General features: G+C 44.2%; 1 protein-coding gene across 1 annotated transcript in view; it reads right to left on the bottom strand.

Moving 5' to 3' along the window:
• The window catches only part of GLP1R (glucagon like peptide 1 receptor), a gene marked incomplete at its 5' end in the record, with an annotated part of 81,607 nt that overhangs the window by 5,720 nt on the left and 55,487 nt on the right, over positions 1–20,400 (bottom strand). The window contains 5 exons of the mRNA XM_090031518.1: positions 3,529–3,570; positions 4,434–4,572; positions 10,372–10,460; positions 11,781–11,850; positions 14,517–14,577. Of these exons, the coding sequence (XP_089887644.1) occupies positions 3,529–3,570; positions 4,434–4,572; positions 10,372–10,460; positions 11,781–11,850; positions 14,517–14,577 (401 nt within the window). The remainder of the gene's footprint in view (positions 1–3,528; positions 3,571–4,433; positions 4,573–10,371; positions 10,461–11,780; positions 11,851–14,516; positions 14,578–20,400) is intronic.

Here is a 20,400-nt window from a genome sequence, read left to right as displayed (position 1 = left end):
ATAGGAGATGCTCTGTTTACCAGGGCACCTGTTGGAATAACCAGGAACAAGGGCCACAAGCTGAGAAAGTAGATTTAGGTTGGACATCAAAAAGAACGTCACGGTTTGAGTCACCAGAATTTGGAACGGGCTTCCAAGGGAGGTGATGCTCTCTCCTACCTTGGGGGTCTTCAAGAAGAGACTGGACAAGCACCTGGCTGGGATCACATGACCCCAGCACTTTTTCCTGCCACAGGTGGGGGGTCGAACTCAATGATCCATTGAGGTCCCTTCCAACCCTAACATCTATCAATCGATGGAATGGTGCACTGGTTCTGAGATTTGGCTAGAAAGGGATTGTTAGATACTTAGCCAAAGTAGTTTCAGTGGAGAAGAAAAGGTGGAATCCAAATTGTAGAGGGTCTAGGATGGAACCGGAGGGGATTAATTTTCTGGCAGCAACTGTGAACAGCACATTGAATAAATTTAGAAGGCATGGGTCAGAAGGGTCAAGGGTGGAGTGTGAAGCATCTTACTCTGTAAGGGGAAAGAACCAGAAGAGATTGAGTCACTGTGGGAAACAGAAGTTATAAATGGGTTTAAAAGGACTGGGAGCTGGAGTTAGCAAAGTCTTGCTGCCTGGAAGCTCTGCAGTGAAGAGCTGTTCAGCATGCAGGAGGAGGAAGGAAGGGGAGGAGGGGTTTACCACATTAATCCAGCTCTTTTCTGAAAACACTGAAGGTGACAGCCACTTCAATGAGGAACTGATGCTCGTCTCAGCACAGCTTTGTGTGAACTGGAATGGGTCCAGGACTTCAGAAGAACTATGAGCTCAGGTGTTTCAGTCTCCCAAAGGCAGGCTCTGTGTAGAAACATTAACATCTCTGCCACCTTCATTCTCACTCTCATCCTGGCATTAAGCTCATCTGCCCTGCAGAAGGAGCAAATTCTGTTTCTAACTGCATAGTTAAGAGGTGGGAGTCTGCTGGACCTAGGTACATTAAAGGCCATGCTATGCTGTTATTAATAAGGAAAGATAATGCTTTAGAAGCAGCAGTCTTCTGGTTTATCTGGAACTAGTCTAAAAACCAAACATGGCTTGCTAAGTCGAGGGCAGAATTAGAGTAGAAGGGACTTGATCTATTCAGACATGTTCCAAATTAAGGCCTTCAGACTCACATATTCAATAGATACAGGTTAATGGTTTTAGTCATGACTTAGGAGCTCTCTATTATTTACCTAGATGCTGAAATAAGGAAAATTCCTACCAAGCCCAGCATATTCTGGGTCAGAGCTGGGGAATTACTTTCCAAAGACAGCAGCTTGCACTAACTAGCAAGAGATAGATTCATAGATGTTAGGGTCGGAAAGGATCTCAATAGATCATCGAGTCCGATTCCCTGCCTAGGCAGGAAAGAGTGCTGGGTTCAGCTGACCCCAGCCAGATGCCCATCCAACCTCCTCTTGAAGACCCCTACTCACCAAGGTGACCTCCAGGGGCGCCTTGGTGAGTAGAGCCTCACCAATTCCCTTCTGCGCTCCCATGATAAACTTATAGGCAGCCACAAGATTTGAAGGCCCAGTGAGGTTTAAGCAAGAACTTTTTACTTATGTAATACCTGCCTTCAAATTTAAGCCACAAATAAAATAAGTTTAATGACCTTAGAGTTCCTAGCAGAGCCCTTTCCACATTGCAGTCACACTCTGCCCATGTGCAAATAGACAGTCAGACAACTAGTAGGTTCCGCTTAAGAAAAGCTAGGGCTGAAGCACCAGGGGATGCTACAAGTCTAGGCTAAGGAACATCAGTTGTGCCATACAGGCAACCCCTGCTTAACGCTGCTTCGCTTAGCACTATTTTGCTATAATGCTCATTTTAAATTGATACCTGATTTCACTTGGCACTCAGCGAGTTTTGTTATAATGCTCGCAGTTGCCATCTTGGGTCATTAAAAACAATTGCAGCCGCCATCTTGGGTCATCAAATACTTTTGGTTTCACTTAACGCTCATTTCGCTTAACACTCGTTTTTTTCAGGAACCAATTAAGAGTGCTAAGTGGGGGTTGCCTGTATTGGGGATGGAAAGAGTGCTATATGTCAGGGTGCTTGCTCAGTATCTCTCTCCCACTGTCCTTGGTGGTGCCAAACTTTGACCTTCGTGAACACTGTAATTCACACATTTTCAGAAAATATATCGACTGAAACAAAATCTCAGCAGTGAGTTACAGAAGCAAGCAGCCTCCTAAAGGGCTGGGTTAAAAAAGCATGCTTATTTCCTGTTTTAATCCAGCCTGACCATAACCAGCAAACAAAAGACTGTTTTTCTGTCTTTGTGCCATTTCCTTGGTGACACATCTGAATAGTCATCATCAAAATTGTCCATATTATAATTAGAAGCAGATTTAGCAGAAGTATTTAATATGGCAACATGCATTAGAGTTAATAATGCACTCCTCACTAAGCAGCATTTGCTTCACCCACAGAACAACTTCTGAATGCACTGGGAAAAGAATAGTTGCTTAAAAATTACCACTGGGGTTACCTTAATACAGAAGCATAACAGTCCTCTGCCTGGTAATAATTCAGGCCTTCAATATAAGCCACACAAGAAGCCATTTGTGACCACATAACTCAAGGTCCTGGTTAAAGTTCTGGTCTGTAGGATCAGAAAGGGAGGTAACACGACAACCTCTCTCCTCTGTGGTGGGCCATAAGAACAACAACCATATTTCCTGAGTATCAACTGCAAGGAAGCAAAACCTGAGCTTATCAACAAGTCTTTCAAGCCCGACTAGGTCAAATTGAAACTTCATTATTTTAAAGGCTAGAACCTTTTGTTAAATAGAAAGAGATGTAACAAAACATCTCTTGAGGTAAGGTAGAGTTTATGCTAATAGATGTAAAATAATTACTATAAAACATGCTTGTGTATTAGATTATGTAAGTATAGACTAAAGGCTAGGGTGTGAGGAGCGTGTTTGGACACCTTTGAGACTGCTGAGGCGACACGCTGTCCCTCAGAGCCTAACACCCTTAGGATAAGCCATATGCTTAGCAAGGCAACTAACTCATTGCTTTTTAATGCATTGTATCATCTCTGAATAAACAAAGTTTAAGAGTGGAACTCTTGTCTCTTCTTGTCCATCTCAACACTGACCACACCTTAAAAATAACTGTTTAGGGTAACACCGAAGGAATTCTAGTCCTAAATTTGGCAAAATAAAGGAAGTCCCAAATTAAGGCAAACTAATGAGAACAACTATAATCCAATGCAATGATTGCTTGGCAAAAGTTCCAGTAAGTTCCACAAGGTCAGGTGTAGAGAGACTCACAGGGCACCCTGCCCACAACCATCACTCCTCCACTGTGCAGCCTGAATCCCTGCATAGTGAGAAGTTACCCAACTAGTTGGTGACTGCAGTCCACAGGAGACCCTTTAACTTGTCCCACTATGGGGCCTGTTAACAGTTCAAGCCTATTTTCAGTGCGCTTTTTCACAACTGGATAGTGCTGCAGCAAACTGAACCGATTCCCAGCATCTCTCTTACCTCGTTATTGATGAAACAGTAGAGAATAGCAACCATCAGCCCCTGAAATCAACAAAACAAAAGAACAGCAGTCAGAAAAGCAATCCTTAAGGAGTGCCCTGAGTTTTGCTAATCCAACCTGGGCTGGGACAGGACCTAATCATGCCAGAGGAAAATGAATGCTCCATAGTTATAGAAATAAAATCAGAAAAGTAGAAGGCTTAATCCTCTGCTGAGAAAAAAAAATGGATGATACATTACCTCAAACAGCTTTAATGGAGCAAATGCAGTTTGGTTAAACACTAACTAAAACCATATACGGTCTTGAGAAAAAACCTGTAACTAAGCCAATCAATTTCATAAGGCTTTTCCATATGTGGGCCTTAAGACCTACCTCTTTTCTGACCTTAGGCTATAAATATTACATACATCAACAATTCATACAGACATTTTAAATGCATTCTCTGTAGGGATAGTAGCTGTGGGGATTTTCTCCCTCAACAGGGGAAAGTCTGGAAAAACAGGCCTGGGTGAGAAAATTGCTCAACAACAATTACTAAAGAATCACCCATGTCCTTTCCTATCCATCCTCTGTAACTCCCTCCACACCTGCAGTTACTGTTGTGCTGATATACTGTCAATGGGGCAGATTTCCAAAGAGACATTACCCCTTGGGGCAGGCACATACTTAGCTCGAAAACAGAAATGGCCATGGGCCTGGGAAGACTGAAGAAAAGCATGGTGACACACTGGGATCTAGCTAACAATAACTTTGCTAGTTAATAATAGTCTTCCTGCCTGCCCCTCTGGATACTGTGTTCCTCTGCCTAGTTTCACATTGATCAGAGTAGAATAAGGAAAGCTCAGTACTAATTAACTGTAGTTAACCTGGAACTGGTCTCCAACATGCATTTCCCAGATGCTACCTGAAAGGAGGCGAAGGAGAGTTCAGTAAAGAGCTTCACAAAGCGCAGCATCCCTCTGGCATGCTCATCTGTGACAAATGCAAAGATGACCTCGTGGGTCCCCAGCAGTGGGATCAGGGTCAGTGTAGACTTGGCCAATCTGAAGTTATAAAGAAAGGGAAGTCATAGCAAGCAGCATAGTAGCAGTGACAGAATCAGAGACCTGGGAGCCTGGCCTCCATGATTCCATTTCTGATTCAATATATGACTCCTTATGTTTCATAGTTTCATAGTTAGTAGGGTCAGAAGGGACCTGAGCAAATCATTGAGTCCGACCCCCTACTCTGGCAGGAAAGAGTACTGGGGTCAAATGACTCCAGCAAGGTGGTTGTCAAGCCTTGTCTTAAAGACCCCCAAGGTAGGAGCCAGCACCACTTCGCTTGGAAGTTGGTTCCACATCCTAGCCACCCTGACCATGAAGTAGCGCCTCCTGATATCTAGCCTAAATCTACCCTCTGCCAGCTTGTGACCGTTATTTCTAGTCACTCCTGGTACTGCTCGGGGGAACAGGGACTCCCCCAGTGCCTGCTGGTCCCCTCTGACTAGTTTGTAACAGGCCACTAGATCCCCCCTCAGCCTTCTCTTATGGAGGCTGAACAGGTTCAGGTCCCATAGCCTGTCCTCGTAGGGCCTGCCCTGCTGCCCCCTGATCATGCAAGTGGCCTCTGCTGGACCCTCTCCATGTTGTCCACATCCCTCCTAAAGTGCGATGCCCAGAACTGGACGCACTACTCCAGCTGCGGCCTGACCAGTGCCGCATAGAGGGGGAGGATCACCTCCCTGGACCTGCTCGAGATGCATCTGTGGATGCATGACAAGGTGTGGTTGGCCTTCCTGACTGCATCCCCACACTGCCAGCCCATGTTCATCTTGGCATCAGTGTTGACTCCAAGATCCTTTTCTGCCTCTGCACTGCCGAGAAGGGAGTTCCCCAGCTTGTAGGTATGGTGCTGGTTCTTCCTCCCCAGGTGCAGCACCTTGCACTTGTCAGTGTTGAAACCCATCCTGTTCTTGTCCACCCACCCCTGTAACCTGTCTAGGTCTAATTGTAGCCTATTCCTTCCTTCTAGTGTGCCCACATCCCCCCACATCTTAGTGTCATCAGCAAATCTGAACAGGGTGCTTTTTACCCCCTCGTCCAGGTCACTGATGAAGATGTTGAACAGTGCAGGCCTGAGGACCGAGCTCTGGGGGACCTCACTGCCCACATCCCTCCAAGTCAAAAATGACCCATCCACTACCACTCTCTTGCCCAGTGTGATTTTGGACAAGTCACTTCACCACTCTGTGCTTCAGTTTCCCCATCTCAAGGCTGGGGAGGATACTATTTCCCTCCTACTTGGGGAAGGATTAATTTGTTAATGTTTGCAAAACACTTTGAGATCCTTGCCTCAGAGACATTAAAGCCAAGCAAAGCATGGATATATAGAGTGACGGGGGTTAGGGAGGTCTACTGGGACATAGAGTATATATGGCTATTTTCTGGAGGCCTAAGTTAGTCTTCATTTGGCAGTTGGTTAATGTCAAGGAGAAAGTCATAAAGAACAGACTCTGAGGGCTATAGCTGCTGGTTTCTGCCAAATGTAATGGATGAGCCCTCAGAGGCTTTCTGGAAACAGTCCCTGTGGGAACTTGCATTAGGTGAGGTTTAGTGGGGACCAAATAGTCACCAAAGAGGGTGCTTGGGAAGGTGGAGGGAAGAAACTGCTCCTGTATGTTGTATGTAGACACCACCAGATTACAAAGGGTTTCACTGGCACAGTAAGGGGCTGGCCCTTTCCAATGAGCTTGAGGGAAGAAGAGGTGTTTCACTTCACTGCATTTGGGCACCTGGCAGGTTCCTGGGTTGTGCACAACTGTGCTCATCCTGGCTCTGAAGGACTACATTCTGGGAGGGAAGGCTCAGCTTTCCCGACAAAGACGGCTTAAACTGACGTGCCTTTTCAGAGGGGAATAAAAATGGTCCTGACAAGTCAGGACATATGCATGTGGAAAAGAATAGTATACTAGGCTGGCACCTGAACCACTTCACAGAGCAACAGGGTTTTACTCTGAAGGAGCAGCTGTACAAAGTCTGTAAGAGGCTGCTGGTGTATGTATGCACACACACATACAGAAATTAAAATGCTCTATTCTTGTTTGCATACACATGGCTTCATGGCAGAAATACCGGCAAATACCTGTGTCCTGCCCTTTGGACAAATGTATTTGCAAGCAAGTAAAAGGGCTACAGCACTTTGTGCATTTCTTCATATAACCTCCACCTCCCAAAAACCAAGTACCTTTCTCAACTTTCCTCAAGACCTCCTTACAACACTTCCTATGTTGATCTCACTGTCACCATACCTTCTTGTGCCTGAACTGTTGGTTTCTTGAACATTCATTTCACTCCTGTAAAGCAGGAATGATGATCAACGCTTACTTCTGTCAGGGGTTGGGGGTTTGTAAGGATTAAGGAACAAGCCATTCATGAAGAATTTTTGGTTCAAGCAAGATGCTTTTGCCAAAAAAAAAAAAAATAATAAAGATTATTTATTAATCTTTGGAATTTACATAGGCCTTACATCTTCAAGTCACTGTAAATAATGTGAACAGTAAGCTGCCAAGTTTTGTTGAAGGACTGAAGTAATCTTAATATAAAAGAAATGAGCTCTCCTCTTTGATAGTTCTTGTTTAAAAGGAAAACTCTGGAGACCAAGGACATGGCTAGCAAGGGGGAAAAAATCAGAAGTAAAACAGCTCTGCCTAGTGAGACAGCAATAAGCAGGGACAAATGCAGGGGAGGAGAAACATGCCTCTGGACACAATAATTTGTCACTGTCTGACAACACGAGGAAGGTATAGAGAAGCACAGCACCATAACTGAAGATGACTGAACCTTAAGATGGGAGCTTCTATGTTGCTTGGAACCAGCGAACCTGCCAGTGTGCTGGAGGCATCTCATGGAGAGCTGTCATTGCAGGGGAGATGCAAGCTGTTCTTCCAGGAACACAAAAGCAGAACCTCCAACAGAGATACAGGCTGTCAAAGTTGAGTGAGTAATGGATAAGAACATAGCCACCACCTATCCTGGTACCATGAGTGGTGCTGTGCAAATTGCCATATAAGCAAAGAGAGGTGAGGAATTGAAGCAGCTACATAAATCAGTCTGCCACTGCAGGCAAGCACAGAAGCAAGCTCCCCAACTGACCGAGGCTGGCAACTCCATGGAACAGGTGAGGGGATGCTTTTAAAGGGAAATCCCCTAGTGGGATTAGCTGCACAGCCACCTGGGTAAACTCACTTCAGCCTCTTGTGTCCTTGTATGGCAAGAACTGAATCTGTTCTAGAGATGCCTCTGGGAGTTGTGGGGGCAAAGGTGGGGAGGGGGGAAGGCCCTGTTTTTCTGTGCTGCAGGCCCTCTTAATGTGTGTATTACCAGTGTGAGCTGTTTCAGAAGGGAGTCCCACATAACTGCTCAAACAGGTGGTCTTGAAAACACTGCTAGGATTGGGATGGGGACACTGGACTAACCTCATGGGATAAATTCCTTTTGTGAGCAGGCAGAAAGCTTCCCAACCACCCCAGCTTCTCCATAAGGAAAGGGGGTTTGCTGCCCTAAGATCTCTCTCCAGTAATGAGAGGGGTGGCAAGGAGGAGAAAGAGCAAACTGTAAGAGGGACGAGGAGTGCCTGTCCTGCTCAACTCCAGCTGGGAAAGGGCCAATGCCATTCCAAATAGCTCAGCTGAAAAGAACACTGTTAAAGTACGTGGATTTTCAAACAACATCAATGCTTCCCATTCCCTTAGATCAAACCATGCCTTTCTCTTCCAGTCTGCCTGAGCTCAGGAAGAGAGTGGAAAAAAGAGAAGGAACTGCTAACTTGCTGTGGAGAGCAAGGGAGAGAAAAAAGCAGCCCTGGCTCCAAATCTAATTCTCTTTGGAGAAGATGATAAGAGCTAGATTCTCAGAGTGAAGATGATCCTATTCAGGACTCCCACCCATAACTGCTAACGGCACCCAGAACAGATAGGGTGATCCAAGAGGCTTACATCTTCTTTGGTGAAGAAGATGAGGTGAGTCAGAAGAGTCCTGTGCTGTGCCTAGAGTGAGACTTTGCTTATTACAAGGCTTTTCAGTGCATGCTGGAATGAAACCAAAACAGTACTCAGAGAAGGATTCACAGTATCAAATTTTGGGAGTCATGTATCTCCATTGCTAGCAAAACAGATGTTGTAATGGAAATAGATAATGTGGCCCTGTATTGTGTTTTATTCCTTGAGAAAAGAGCTTGACAACTAGTTGAACTTTTAACTGTGAGGCAACAAAGCTGAAATAGCTCCTAGAATTAGCCCCAGTGATATTAATTGATGATTAACTGTCCTGAATGTGAAGGTAATAAATATTCTGAGATGTGGGAACCTAAGGCAAGTGAGACATGGAGAAGCAGATACCCAACCCACATCTCATACAAGGCCATATAAGGACTTCCACACACACACACACACACAATGGACCTCTAGACTTCACCACAAGCAGGTGAACCTCAAAACCCAGCCCAAATGGTCCCACATTTGCAAGTATCACTCAGAAGCTTCCAACAGCAACTGAAAATGGGATAAAGCTGTGCTAATGCCTTCAGTCCATGAAAAAAGACCCCGCTGGGTTCCAAATATTCTTTAAGGCAATTGTAATTTCATGAGGAAAGAAAAGCCAGTAACACAGAAAATGAGCAAGTGCCACAGTGAATGATTAAAACAGAGAGAACAAAACTGAATGAGAAATGGTGAGATCTTAACTGTTTCACTTAGCCCAGGAGCTACCTTCCCACCATATCCACATCCAGGGAGTCCTCACTTAATATGTGCAGTCATGCACAGACATGTCATAATATTCTACCAGAACAATCGGTTGGCATTGGAACACAGGGTAACATGAGGACCCACGCTCTCATGCTGAGATACAATATCATTGGTAGATGGGGTAAGCTTGTTAGCCTGCAAATATTAATTGTGGTGGATAATAGGTGTGGTGATGGAATCTTAAAGCCAACTTTGCAGCACAACAAGAAAGCAGCCAAAACAGAATATATCTACAGTGTAGCTAGAGAACAATGCAGAGATATCTGAGACACCTTTACACTAACTAGCTCAGGTATCGATCACCGTATATGCAAAACAGCATGGACTAGCCTACTTCGATAAGACCCAGGTAAATTAGCGTGTGCTGGACTCACTGTTATTGCAGCTACACTGGTACCAGTACCTGAGCTAGCAAGAATCTCCCTCACCCTGGCTCTTGGCATCCTCTCCCTTCCCCTGCATACTCAGCCACATCTGAGCTATCCTACACTACACTTCTGCCTGCCACAGTAATGCAGAGATGAAGGATATGGGCCTAGCCATTAGCAAACAAATGATCTGACTGGATGAGCTGCAACCTATGTTAGGTGCAAAGAAGAACACAAGGTAAAAATTAAACTCATCTGCAATCAGCCTAGTATACTGTGTTAATAAAACAGACATGCCTGGAAAATTGAGGACAAATGGGTTGCAAGGAGCAGATGTGGTAACAAGCGGATAGGAGCTCAGCAGTATCTCTGCACTCCATAGAAGATTAGTGCTTTTCTCTCGTAAAATGTCTTGAAAATATTTGCCTCATAAGTATTTTCCGGTCCTCAGAAGTGACACCAGAAGGCATTATGGCTACTGTTTATCTCCACAGCAAGTCCAGCAAGGGGCTTGGCAAAGCTAGCTTCCCATAAGCTCTGCATTCACCAGTCAGATTCCTCTGGGACTGACTGTTTGATGTAAACATACTGATGTGGTATGGCCATCTTTGTCCTACTATGTCAATATACTTTTGCCTGCATCTCCCATCTTGAGAAGGCCAGAAAGGCTAGTACATCACATAGCTTACCGGCATTTTGTGTCAGTTTTGCACATCAAATTTGCTTGCAGTTTGGAAATGATAATGCATATAACTCTGATAAAGATCAGGAAATTCACCTAGAGGAAAATAGAAGAAGCAGCTGTTATCATCAGGAAGCATATGTGAATGATAGGGTTCTTGCAAGAACATGCATTGTGAATGCATTCTGTAGTCTCAGAATTTGCCATGTAATTCAGCCCTTTGCAATAGAATTGGCTTTCTATCCTTAAATAAATAACCTCGACAAAGTTGCTGAATGTAAACCAAAGCAATGCCTGCCTGCCCAAGACTGGATGGCCAGCTACAATCACAAGTTAAGACCTGGGGACCACAGTATTCATTTCAACTGCACATTCCACTGTTTTGTGGATAAAAAAAATGCCATTTTTCAGAAAAGCTATAAAACCTGTCATTTTGCTGTATGTACTCTGTTGTCTGGAATTTTACTGCCTGCCTCCTTGGCTTGCTGGAAACCTACCTGCAGCTGTCTCTTGCTCTGTAAGCTATCCCCATAAAGAAGTAATTAACAGGATTATAGGCTTCCTGCCCTCCTACATGGACTCCGGCAGTACTAGTTGAGGAGAGTACTGGAGACAAGAGGCAGAGGAGCCAGAAGTGTATATAGACTGGATGGCTCAGCTGCCTGGAGAACAGCACAGCAGGAAGGACACAAGGAACTCCTGTATCTTCCTCTGGAAGATGAGGAAAAAGAGGCCACTGAGACAACACCAAGGGATGGCAGGGGGGATGCAGGGAATCAAAGGGGTGCAGTAGTATGGTTGTACTCCCCTTTTAGATCATGGTGCAGAACCAGCAGCCAGGGCCTTTTTTAAGCCCACGAATCAGACAATTCCACCCCCACTTCGCCCTCCATACTCAGCATCAGCAGCCCCCATCTGTGGCTGACCCAGGGCCATGGGGAGCTCCAGAGCTGCTCCTGCTTCACTCCAGCTGGGCTGTGTGAGGAGTCAGGCTCAGCCGGGGCCAATGGGAATCGGTAGGTTTCTCCTCCTTGACTGATTGATCTCCCCCAGTTATTCCCCACCAGCCCTGGAGCAGGCTTAGGGAGGAAGAACAGGTCTGCCACTGCCATTACTGCTACTGAGCCCAGCTCCCTATGCAGCCTAAATGAAGTGGGGCAGAAATGGCTCTGGAGCTCTCCCCACCCCGTCTTAGCTGGGGACAGCAGGAGCTGTTCATGTCTGCACACCCCCACAGTGCTTTATTTTTGTAATGGTACAAAGTACTGAGGCAAGCACTACAAATGCAAGTCTGTCCATGGCCACAGTCTCTCATTCTCATGCAAAGTTGCTCCATGGTAGCTTTATTAGCAGAAGCGTATCTCTAGCTACACTAGTCTGCCTCTCTATAACAGTAATGTGCTCTTAGTCACTTACCGCAATAGCAATCAGAATGGGCAGTCTGATGATCAGCCAGTAATTCATGTTGTAATTTCTGCTCCAACAACTGGTGGCAGCAGCAGCCAGGTGAAACAAAAGAAAAACCTTTAGTACATGATAAAGAAGGGATCTGATCCATCATACATCTCAGAAATGAAAATGGAAAACACTATTGAGAACTAGGTACCAGAAAGGCATATCACACCAACATGGAAACAGATGCAGCTGCTTGGTTCTTAGAAACATCAAATGCCATGTTCTAATTTGCAGTGATCATAACCCAGTTGGATGCTATTATCCAGGCTCTCTCATCTGGCTGAGTGGGAATTTGTTGGGATCAAGCCTTGTGCTGCAAGGCTGCTACCCTAACCATTCCATTCAGCACTACTTTCATTAATCCTAAAAGTCCCAAGTCAACTTCTCGTGTTACACGAACTGTTCTTAAATGTTCTATAGGAGGAAACTGCATCTTGCTCACATTACCAGCCTGCCACTTTCCCAGAGTCAGTGTTAAGTGTCTAGCTGTCCATGTATGTGGAGGTTTCAGTCTCAGAGGAAGTTTTTAGGACAAAGATATGGACAAGTAGAATCAAGAGTTTATTCTAAGCTCTAAAGTACACATCTGGGCTATGCAGACATGCCATGTTCCTTATATTTGTATAAACTGTGGTTAATAACTTTATTACCCTCTTGTCAAAAGCAACACTTGTCATTAAGTCCAACAGGTGAAAACAAACATGGTGTTTGTTTCCAGGTCACACAGTTTAGAGACCAGACAAGCCATAAACAGCTTTAAAAATCCCACAACTAAGTATTTACACCCATTTCCCTTTCCCAGTCCCCCTCCAGTCTCATTGGTTAGAAATTACTGGATCGAAGTCATCTTAAAAATCCTATGAAAGTATTATACTGGCAAAAGAACACTGCAATTAAATTTCAGCTCACTTAATGCGAGTGGGGTGGGAGGTCAACAAAGAAAGACTTGTGATGGGAAAGCTAGTTTCAGCTTAACTGTAGGGTGACTAGTCAACCATAAGCCATGCAGAGAGGTCACAACACTAAAGACATTTAAATAACACACAGAAAAGTGAACCATGCAGCTCACAATCTCTCTGTCCTGCAGGAGTCACAGGTCTATTTTAAAAGGTTCTGCTGTTTTAATTATATTTCAGTTTTGTACTCACAATAAGTATCTTACTTTAGCCTACCTGTCTTACTATTTGGGCACATTCTATTGTATTTAGCCACTGGTCAAAGGGAAGTACGTATTCTGAGTGCACCTTAAGTGGCAACTAGGTAATGGAAAAGCCACTTACTTGCTATGCATGACTTAGAACCAACTTCATGTAGCCTTTAAAATCAATTTTTTGGGGGCAACCTTGCGGCCTCAGCCTGGAATAACAGGCATGGCTAGAAGTGCACTTTAATTTCTCTGAGTAGCTGCAGTGGAAGCAAGCTCAATTTTTAAAGCTCCTAACAGTGACAGGAGCTGAAAAATGGTTCTTTACATTAACTCTGCTACATTTCCGTATGATTTAATTGGTTTCCAATGACACATAGCAGCTTTAACTGCTTTTAAATTTATACAAATCTGAGCAATGAAAACATCATTAGAATCCGATTAAAGTGGCACAGCAATTAAAATGTCCAAAAAATATAATGGATAGATCTCTATATGATTTTGCATCCGTTTGGCAGTTGTTATACTGATGACATACCAACATCGTGTGATTAGGAATTATTTGCTGAGAGACGATTGTGCTCACCCCCTCACAGAAGACACTTGGCAACCAACAGTATCAGGTCTATAAAGGGGATGCCACCCAGCTAACCCAATGGCACTTTTGCTTACAAATCAAGTATCACCTGAAAACATTTACCCTGTCTTTAACAGGTGGATCTGGGTGGCTCAGTTTTTTAAAAATTTATATAAATCCCAATTTTTTAAAAAGGTCATTCATCCCACCTTTTTTCACAGCCACAACTAACTGCAGGAACAAATCAGAACGTGTGGGATGAGTGTAAATATCAGCTTCATGGACATGTTTTCATCAATAAGAAATATAATATGCCTTCATTTCCATCTACAAATAACTGGACCCACAAAAAGGTAAAGTAGATTATAAAAGGCCCCAGTGTCTACATTAAACAGATGCGGTAACTGTAACAGTTCAGAAAATATGCAAAAAGAAGCGATTTTTGTGGGTGATCTCTTTTATTGCGGCAACTGCATGTTTGGGATAGACTTAGACAAGATCTTGTGTGCCACAGTACCCTTTCCCAGGTACTGTGATACCCGAAAGCTTGTCTTAGTCTATCCCAAGCATACAGTTGGCCCAATTAAAAGATACTGCGGGAGGTTTTTGTCTTCCACTGAAGCATATTGTAGAAGTTACTGCCAGAGGCAGAGTACTAGAGATGGTCTGATAAGGCACAATGACTTCTACTATGGATACTAGCTGCTGAAAAACAGATATCAAGATGCATGCCTTCCACCTGTGTAGGGAGGGATACATTTTGACATGCTCAAAAACCTAAGGAAGGAGTTTATGTTCCTTTCAGAAATGCTATGCAAAATCTTTAGGCAGAACACAAGCAATTGCATGACATTTCTGTACATCACCAAAACCAAACAACCAAAAAGAAAAATTAAAAAAAAAAACACCCCACCCCAAGCCCCATTACACACACAACACAATGGAGATATCAGCTAGAAATCAGAACTGAACGAACCCCTCATCTTCATAAAGGTACTTGACAGTTCCCCAGAGGATAACAAACAGCATTGGCACACCTGAGAAGAGAGGAGACAAGATAGACACTGACAACCAGAGACAAGGAAAAAGCAAAAGGAAGGACTAAAACTTCACACAACAAGAAGCAATGCATTTTGCCTGGGACAGTTACAAGCTCCCATCCAGTGTACTTTCAAGGCCCACAATTCCTGGAAATATGTTAGCATTCTAAAGTATTTGGTATCCCTAACTCATTTTATACCAGCCACAAGTTTAACTCCTAATGGACAAGTGCCCACATGACAAAAAATATATCATAGCCATTAACACTTAATTGGTAGGAGAGGCCATGGATTGAATAGACCAGGGAGACTGAATTCCCTTCTAGCTTGTATGTGGTCACCTAAATCAGAGATCAGGCAGAGAGAGAAAGATGAGTGCAATGCTGGAAAAACCTTCATTGCTGTCATTTATTTTTAGTCTCAGAGGTCATCAAGTCCAGCATCTTTCACTCACATTAAACTCACACATGCATGCACATGTTTTCCCTCTCTCAACTGTCCCACCCAATTCTGGGAACATTAGGCGATAATGTAAAAGGGGTTAGGAAGGGATGCTCCTTTATTTTGGATGGGGAAAGAATTGCTAGAAAAAATAAAATATTTTCAAAGGATGAGCCAGGTGTCACACTTCCATTACTTCTTTGCAAGTCTGCCTCCTCCCTACTTCCCAGGTGCCATATTTATATTAATACCTGGTAGACTGGCCAGGAATCATTTAGGTTTTGCAAGGGATGTATCAGGACTTTAAAAATGACTGTGGAAAACGTTCACAACATATCCATGGGCAACACAAATGCCAGGCACCTCTGCCAGCAGTAGTATTGTATCAATACAACCTCACTGCATGTAGCATTAAGAAAATACTAGAATACTATTCTTGATAGCAGGAGCTGCAAAGGAGAAGGCCCTTGCACCAGGTTAGCAAATCATGAGCAAATGAGTCTAGTGCTAGGTAAGCAGAGAACGCAATGAAAGAAGTGGCAGGAAACGCATGGCAGATAAGTCAAGGTGGAGCACATCTACTGGACTGCAAAGAGAAACAATACAAATGATGTGAGCCGATGTGGCCTGAAAATTCTCAGATCAACAGCTGCCATATGAATTATGATGTAACACCTTTCTGTTGTGTTGTGGTCTATTCTTGCCCAGCCCACCAGGAAAGCTAACCAGAGACTAAGGATTATCCTTATAAGTCAATGTGAGAAGAATGAGAATCAGCAAAAGGTGTCGATAGCAACAAGAAAAAAAATAATCAGGAAAGTTGTATAACTAAAGTAATAGTGAGGACAGAGAGCAACCCAAGGCAGGCTGCTGAATAACTGTCACTCGAGGTATCCAGTGCTGAGAAAATTCAAATCAATGCTGCTATGATACATGGGAAATAGATTAGGACAACCCACTGCAGATAATTTCCAAACCCAAATGAGCTTTTGATTCACAGAAACTATTTAATTAGACTTTGAATTTTTCCCTTCTTGACTTTGCAGGGAATTAAGACACCTTAATATGAGATTTACAAGATGAGACACGAACACTCTGAGAGAACAAGCTGTATTTCAGTAAAAGGAACAGATGTGGAGAGTGATAACCACTGTGATTTGTGGAGATCTCCATAGCCTGGGTACATCAGAAATCTCTCCATATTTAATTGTATTACTTGACATTTGGATTAAGTGAGATTCATTTATTAAGGAGTGATATATTTTAAAAGGGCCAAAGTAGACAAAGACTGTCACTGCCGAACAACATCAGTATTTTGATTAGAAAATATATCATGAAGAAAAGGTAGTCTGGTGACTTATTTATCTTCCTATACCTTCTCCCAGTTCTGTGCAGGGGCTGGTGCCTTGTTTCCACAGCAGCCATTAGTTACATGAACCCCACTAGTCCTGTTTCACAAGGCACTAGGCTCAGCAAACAGATCTTCAGGTAGGATTCTGTGGGATGGACTCACATTTATTGTTCCAAAGTCCTGGCTGGGGATCTAGGCAGGAGGTCTCACCAGTACATTATTAAATCCATTTAAATCCTATTTGTGTGATGGGCTCTGTGTGATATGAAGTTGATGTCTCTTCTGCAATTTACAGCACAGTATCCTGTAAATCATTTGTTTTCAAGAATCAGAATTGCTTTGTATAAATTAGAATTTGAGATCCTGTCTTGATGGCTAATTGACTTAATGTACCTGAATGGCCAGGTACTCCAGCAATTAAATCTAAGATGTAGCTGACAGTAATTTTCCTGTAAATATACTATGGATGTGAGGGAACTCCTAACATCACAAAACTCAGAAGTGTAGCCACTGAGAAGGTTTTCCTTCTCAAACCAACCCATTATGTATCTCATTGTGTATATGTGGCTTTGTCTAAATTAGGAAATGAAGCCAAAGCGAAGTCCAGGTTTCACTACATGTTAACACAGGGCACATTTCTGTGATGAAAAGATCAATAAATACAATTTTCACTAACAATGGTGGTGCTGAGTCCAAAAACTTGTTCTCCAACTGCAGATGTCCTAATTTGGGGTCTGTTCTTCAGTTGCCTTTTTTCTCAGATGCTTCCATTCACAATTCACTCCATGAATTGATATGCAAAGTAATAAACTTGCAATACCCTGCCTAATTCTGTGGCCCTAGATTATATAACTCTGGATCCTGCCAATACTGGAAAATCACCCCTTCAATGGGAATGCCCTGTTTATCTGTGTCAAAATGATGAGGTTTCATAAAAATCACATCTGACACTGAAACTGCATGAAAAAATCAAAAACTTATAAAAAATGAGTCAGTCTACTAAGACAATTATGACAAAGAAAAATAAGACATGTGGCAAAATTATTTTGTACCAAAATGACTTATTTTGACTCAGTGAATGTAACGTTAGATCATACGTGTAACAAATTTCATTATAAGCAGCTAAGAAGGTTTTCAACACAATCCACCAGGAAAAACTATTCGACTAGATCTCCAACTGAGATTGAAACAGATTTTTCCTCAGCTAAGGTTACTTTAGCTAGAGTTTGCATCTCAGCTGAGCCCTGCAGCAAAAAAAACTCCAAAGCTATATACATTAAGAACTGGGGAAGATTTAGGTACAGAACTCTTAGAAGCAAAGATCAAAATAATGGACAAGCCCTATATTCTGCCACCTTCTCTTTGGCAACAACAGAGATCTTGGTTAAATTACTACACCAAATATCTCACTCTACCTAGACTTAAAATTTCCAGATCATAGTTGGTACATAGCAGTCTACACATGCACACACTTACTTACTGCACAGTAAATCTCACTAATCACGAGTACATATGGTACCTCCAAAAGTAAGTAGCAAATTTACTTATGACTAGTTACTGTGCAGTAGTGCTCATATAGACACTTGACAAGGAAAAAATCTGCTCCCAGTCAGCTGGTCACCAGGGGACAGGATAATGCTCCCTGCCCCCAGGAGCTGCCTGCTGCCAGGGTGGGTTCTGCCACTGAAGCCCAGGCAGGGACTATGTCCTCCTGCCCCAGCAGCAGGGAGCTCCAGGCAATCACAGAGCTGGGCCAGGAACAGGCTCCCCAGCCGCCACCCTGTGATCACAGAGTTGGGGCTGGGAACTGTCCTGGTCAAAGACAGGTCCCAGCCCCATGCCCCAACCAGGTGATCAAGGTGCAGGGCTTGGAAAGAGCTGCAGGGGTGGGGCAGGTCCCAGCCCCCTGCCCCAATCTGCCACTGGGGCAGCAGATTGGGGCAGGGGGCTGTGACCTGTCCTGCCCTTGAAGCTCTTTCCAAGTCCCTTGTCCCTGACCAGAGATCTGAGCCCAGGAGCTCCCTGCTGCTGGGGCAAGGGAACATTGTCCCCACCCCAGCAGCAGGCAACTCCCCTGGGGGCAGGGTGCTATGTCCCAGTCCCAGCCTGGAGACAGCTGTCTCCTGGCCTGGTGCTCCCTGCCAGCTCCTGGGCTTGCTCACAGGAGGAGCTTAGAGTTCACTTTGGTGGTAGCAGGGGTACACTGCAAGGGCCCAGAAAGCAGGAGCAGTTTGCTGCCATTAGCACCAAATCTGCTTCCACTTTCCTGCATGTGTGGATGCCTGCCTGGGAGTGTTTACTTGTGAGTAAATTGCTCCCAGATCTTATGCACATGTAGACACATCCACTGTAAGCTATGTTGGAATGGCTGGGTACAAAAAGGTACCTTCATGCATATGTGAAGGATTGCCCCATTATACAGGCTTCTGGACATCGGTTAAAAAATATTCATACAATAACTGAGCTGTTGCTCCCATTTCAGCCAAAATTTGCCTCCTCAGGGTATTTCTCAAGCTTCCAGCCATAGGTTACCACAGATCCCTATGCATCTGCCTCATCAGTTCAGAAGCTGTCAATGTGATAGCCAGAGCATGGAAACCAAGAGGGAGAATGGACAGAGAGAAAATGGACAGAGAGAAAATGGTACATGTACATCTTCTAAAAGTCATCCACTTGACTAAAGGACAAGTATGAGGGTTTTTATGTCAGCTGACTGCCATGCTACAGCATTTAACATAGGCAAAAATAACAACACAACACAACATATGGGTTTTGAACAGGCATTCATTTCTGACAGGAGAAAATTCTGAGAAATTTCTCCTGCTAGAAATAATTCCAGGAAAGGGGATTGTACAGGTGTTCAGCCTGCAGCTACCCCCTCTTCCCTGCTCTCCGCACCTTCCCCAGATTAATCATCAGTCTGGGGAAGGCATGTGGAGCAGGCTATTCCACTTTTCCTGGTCACAAGGGCCTGTAGTAGTGGTTCAAAGCTCCCCCCGCTGCCCCACAGGACCCTGGTGGGTTGCAGGTGTAGGCTTGGAAGGTGCCATGCAAGGGAGCTTCCCCCCACCGCAGCACTTTTAGAGCTGTGCATCTGCAGCCTCAAGTGCAGGGCTGTGGTGCCAGCTTTGAAATTCCACATGGCAGAGAAACTTTCCCCTAGTGTAGCACTTCAAAGCCAACACCTGCACTTCAAACTCACAGCCCACTTCAAAGCCCAGCCTCCTCCCACTCTCCAATCTGGTGACTCTAGTGTAAGAGTCAGGTGGGGAGTGGCAGACAGCTGCTCCTCCTCTTCCCTCCAATCTATGGGGTGGGAGCAGCTGCCCCCTTTGTCTTCTCCATATCAGGATCACCCCAGGAGCCTTTCTCCACTGTTCAACTCCTTCCGGGACTGGGAAAAAACAAGACTTAGCTGACTCTGGTCTGGGGAGGAGCATTTCTGTACTGCTCAACTCCTGGTCCCTGGGAGGAGTCAGGCCATGGGGAAGTGTACAGGCATTCATTTTCTTAAAAGAAACTATCCCAGGAGGGAAGTCCACTGGGTAAGAGATGGGTTATTTTTCTCCCAGAACTGCCATTTTTGCTCTGGCAGAAATATAATACCTATACGTGGCCCTAGTCCTTTCCTCCTTCTAAGCAAACCTAATGGATGATGACTTTGAGGAAAGTCACTGAAACATTTGTATAGTCTATCACAGCTTGTTCCCCAAAATGTGCTTTTATTATACTGTTCATTATATAAGTTAATGATGCGGTTTTGGGGTTCTGTTAATGCTCCCATGAGTTTAGTGCTCATGAAAGTGAGGGTTTAACAATGCTAACTTAAGTAGCCTGAAAAAGTTCCATATTCACAGTTCCCTTAAATGCACTTGGATATCAGCTCTGACCTCCCGTTATTCCAGTCCAGGCTCTCCAAGCCTCACTCAACTGATAATAGGGATGGCCCTGTGCACCCCAGGTCTAGCTTTAGTGGTGCTTCTCTATCCTGCGCTTCCCTCTCACATCTTAGCCCTGACCTGTAGCTC

The sequence above is a fragment of the Crocodylus siamensis genome, chromosome 1 (genome assembly GCF_052110815.1).
Source record: "Crocodylus siamensis isolate JL-2025a chromosome 1, ASM5211081v1, whole genome shotgun sequence".
Lineage (NCBI taxonomy): Eukaryota > Metazoa > Chordata > Crocodylia > Crocodylidae > Crocodylus > Crocodylus siamensis.
Note: the sequence above shows the minus strand (reverse complement) of the source record. Positions and strands in the feature narration are given on the sequence as shown.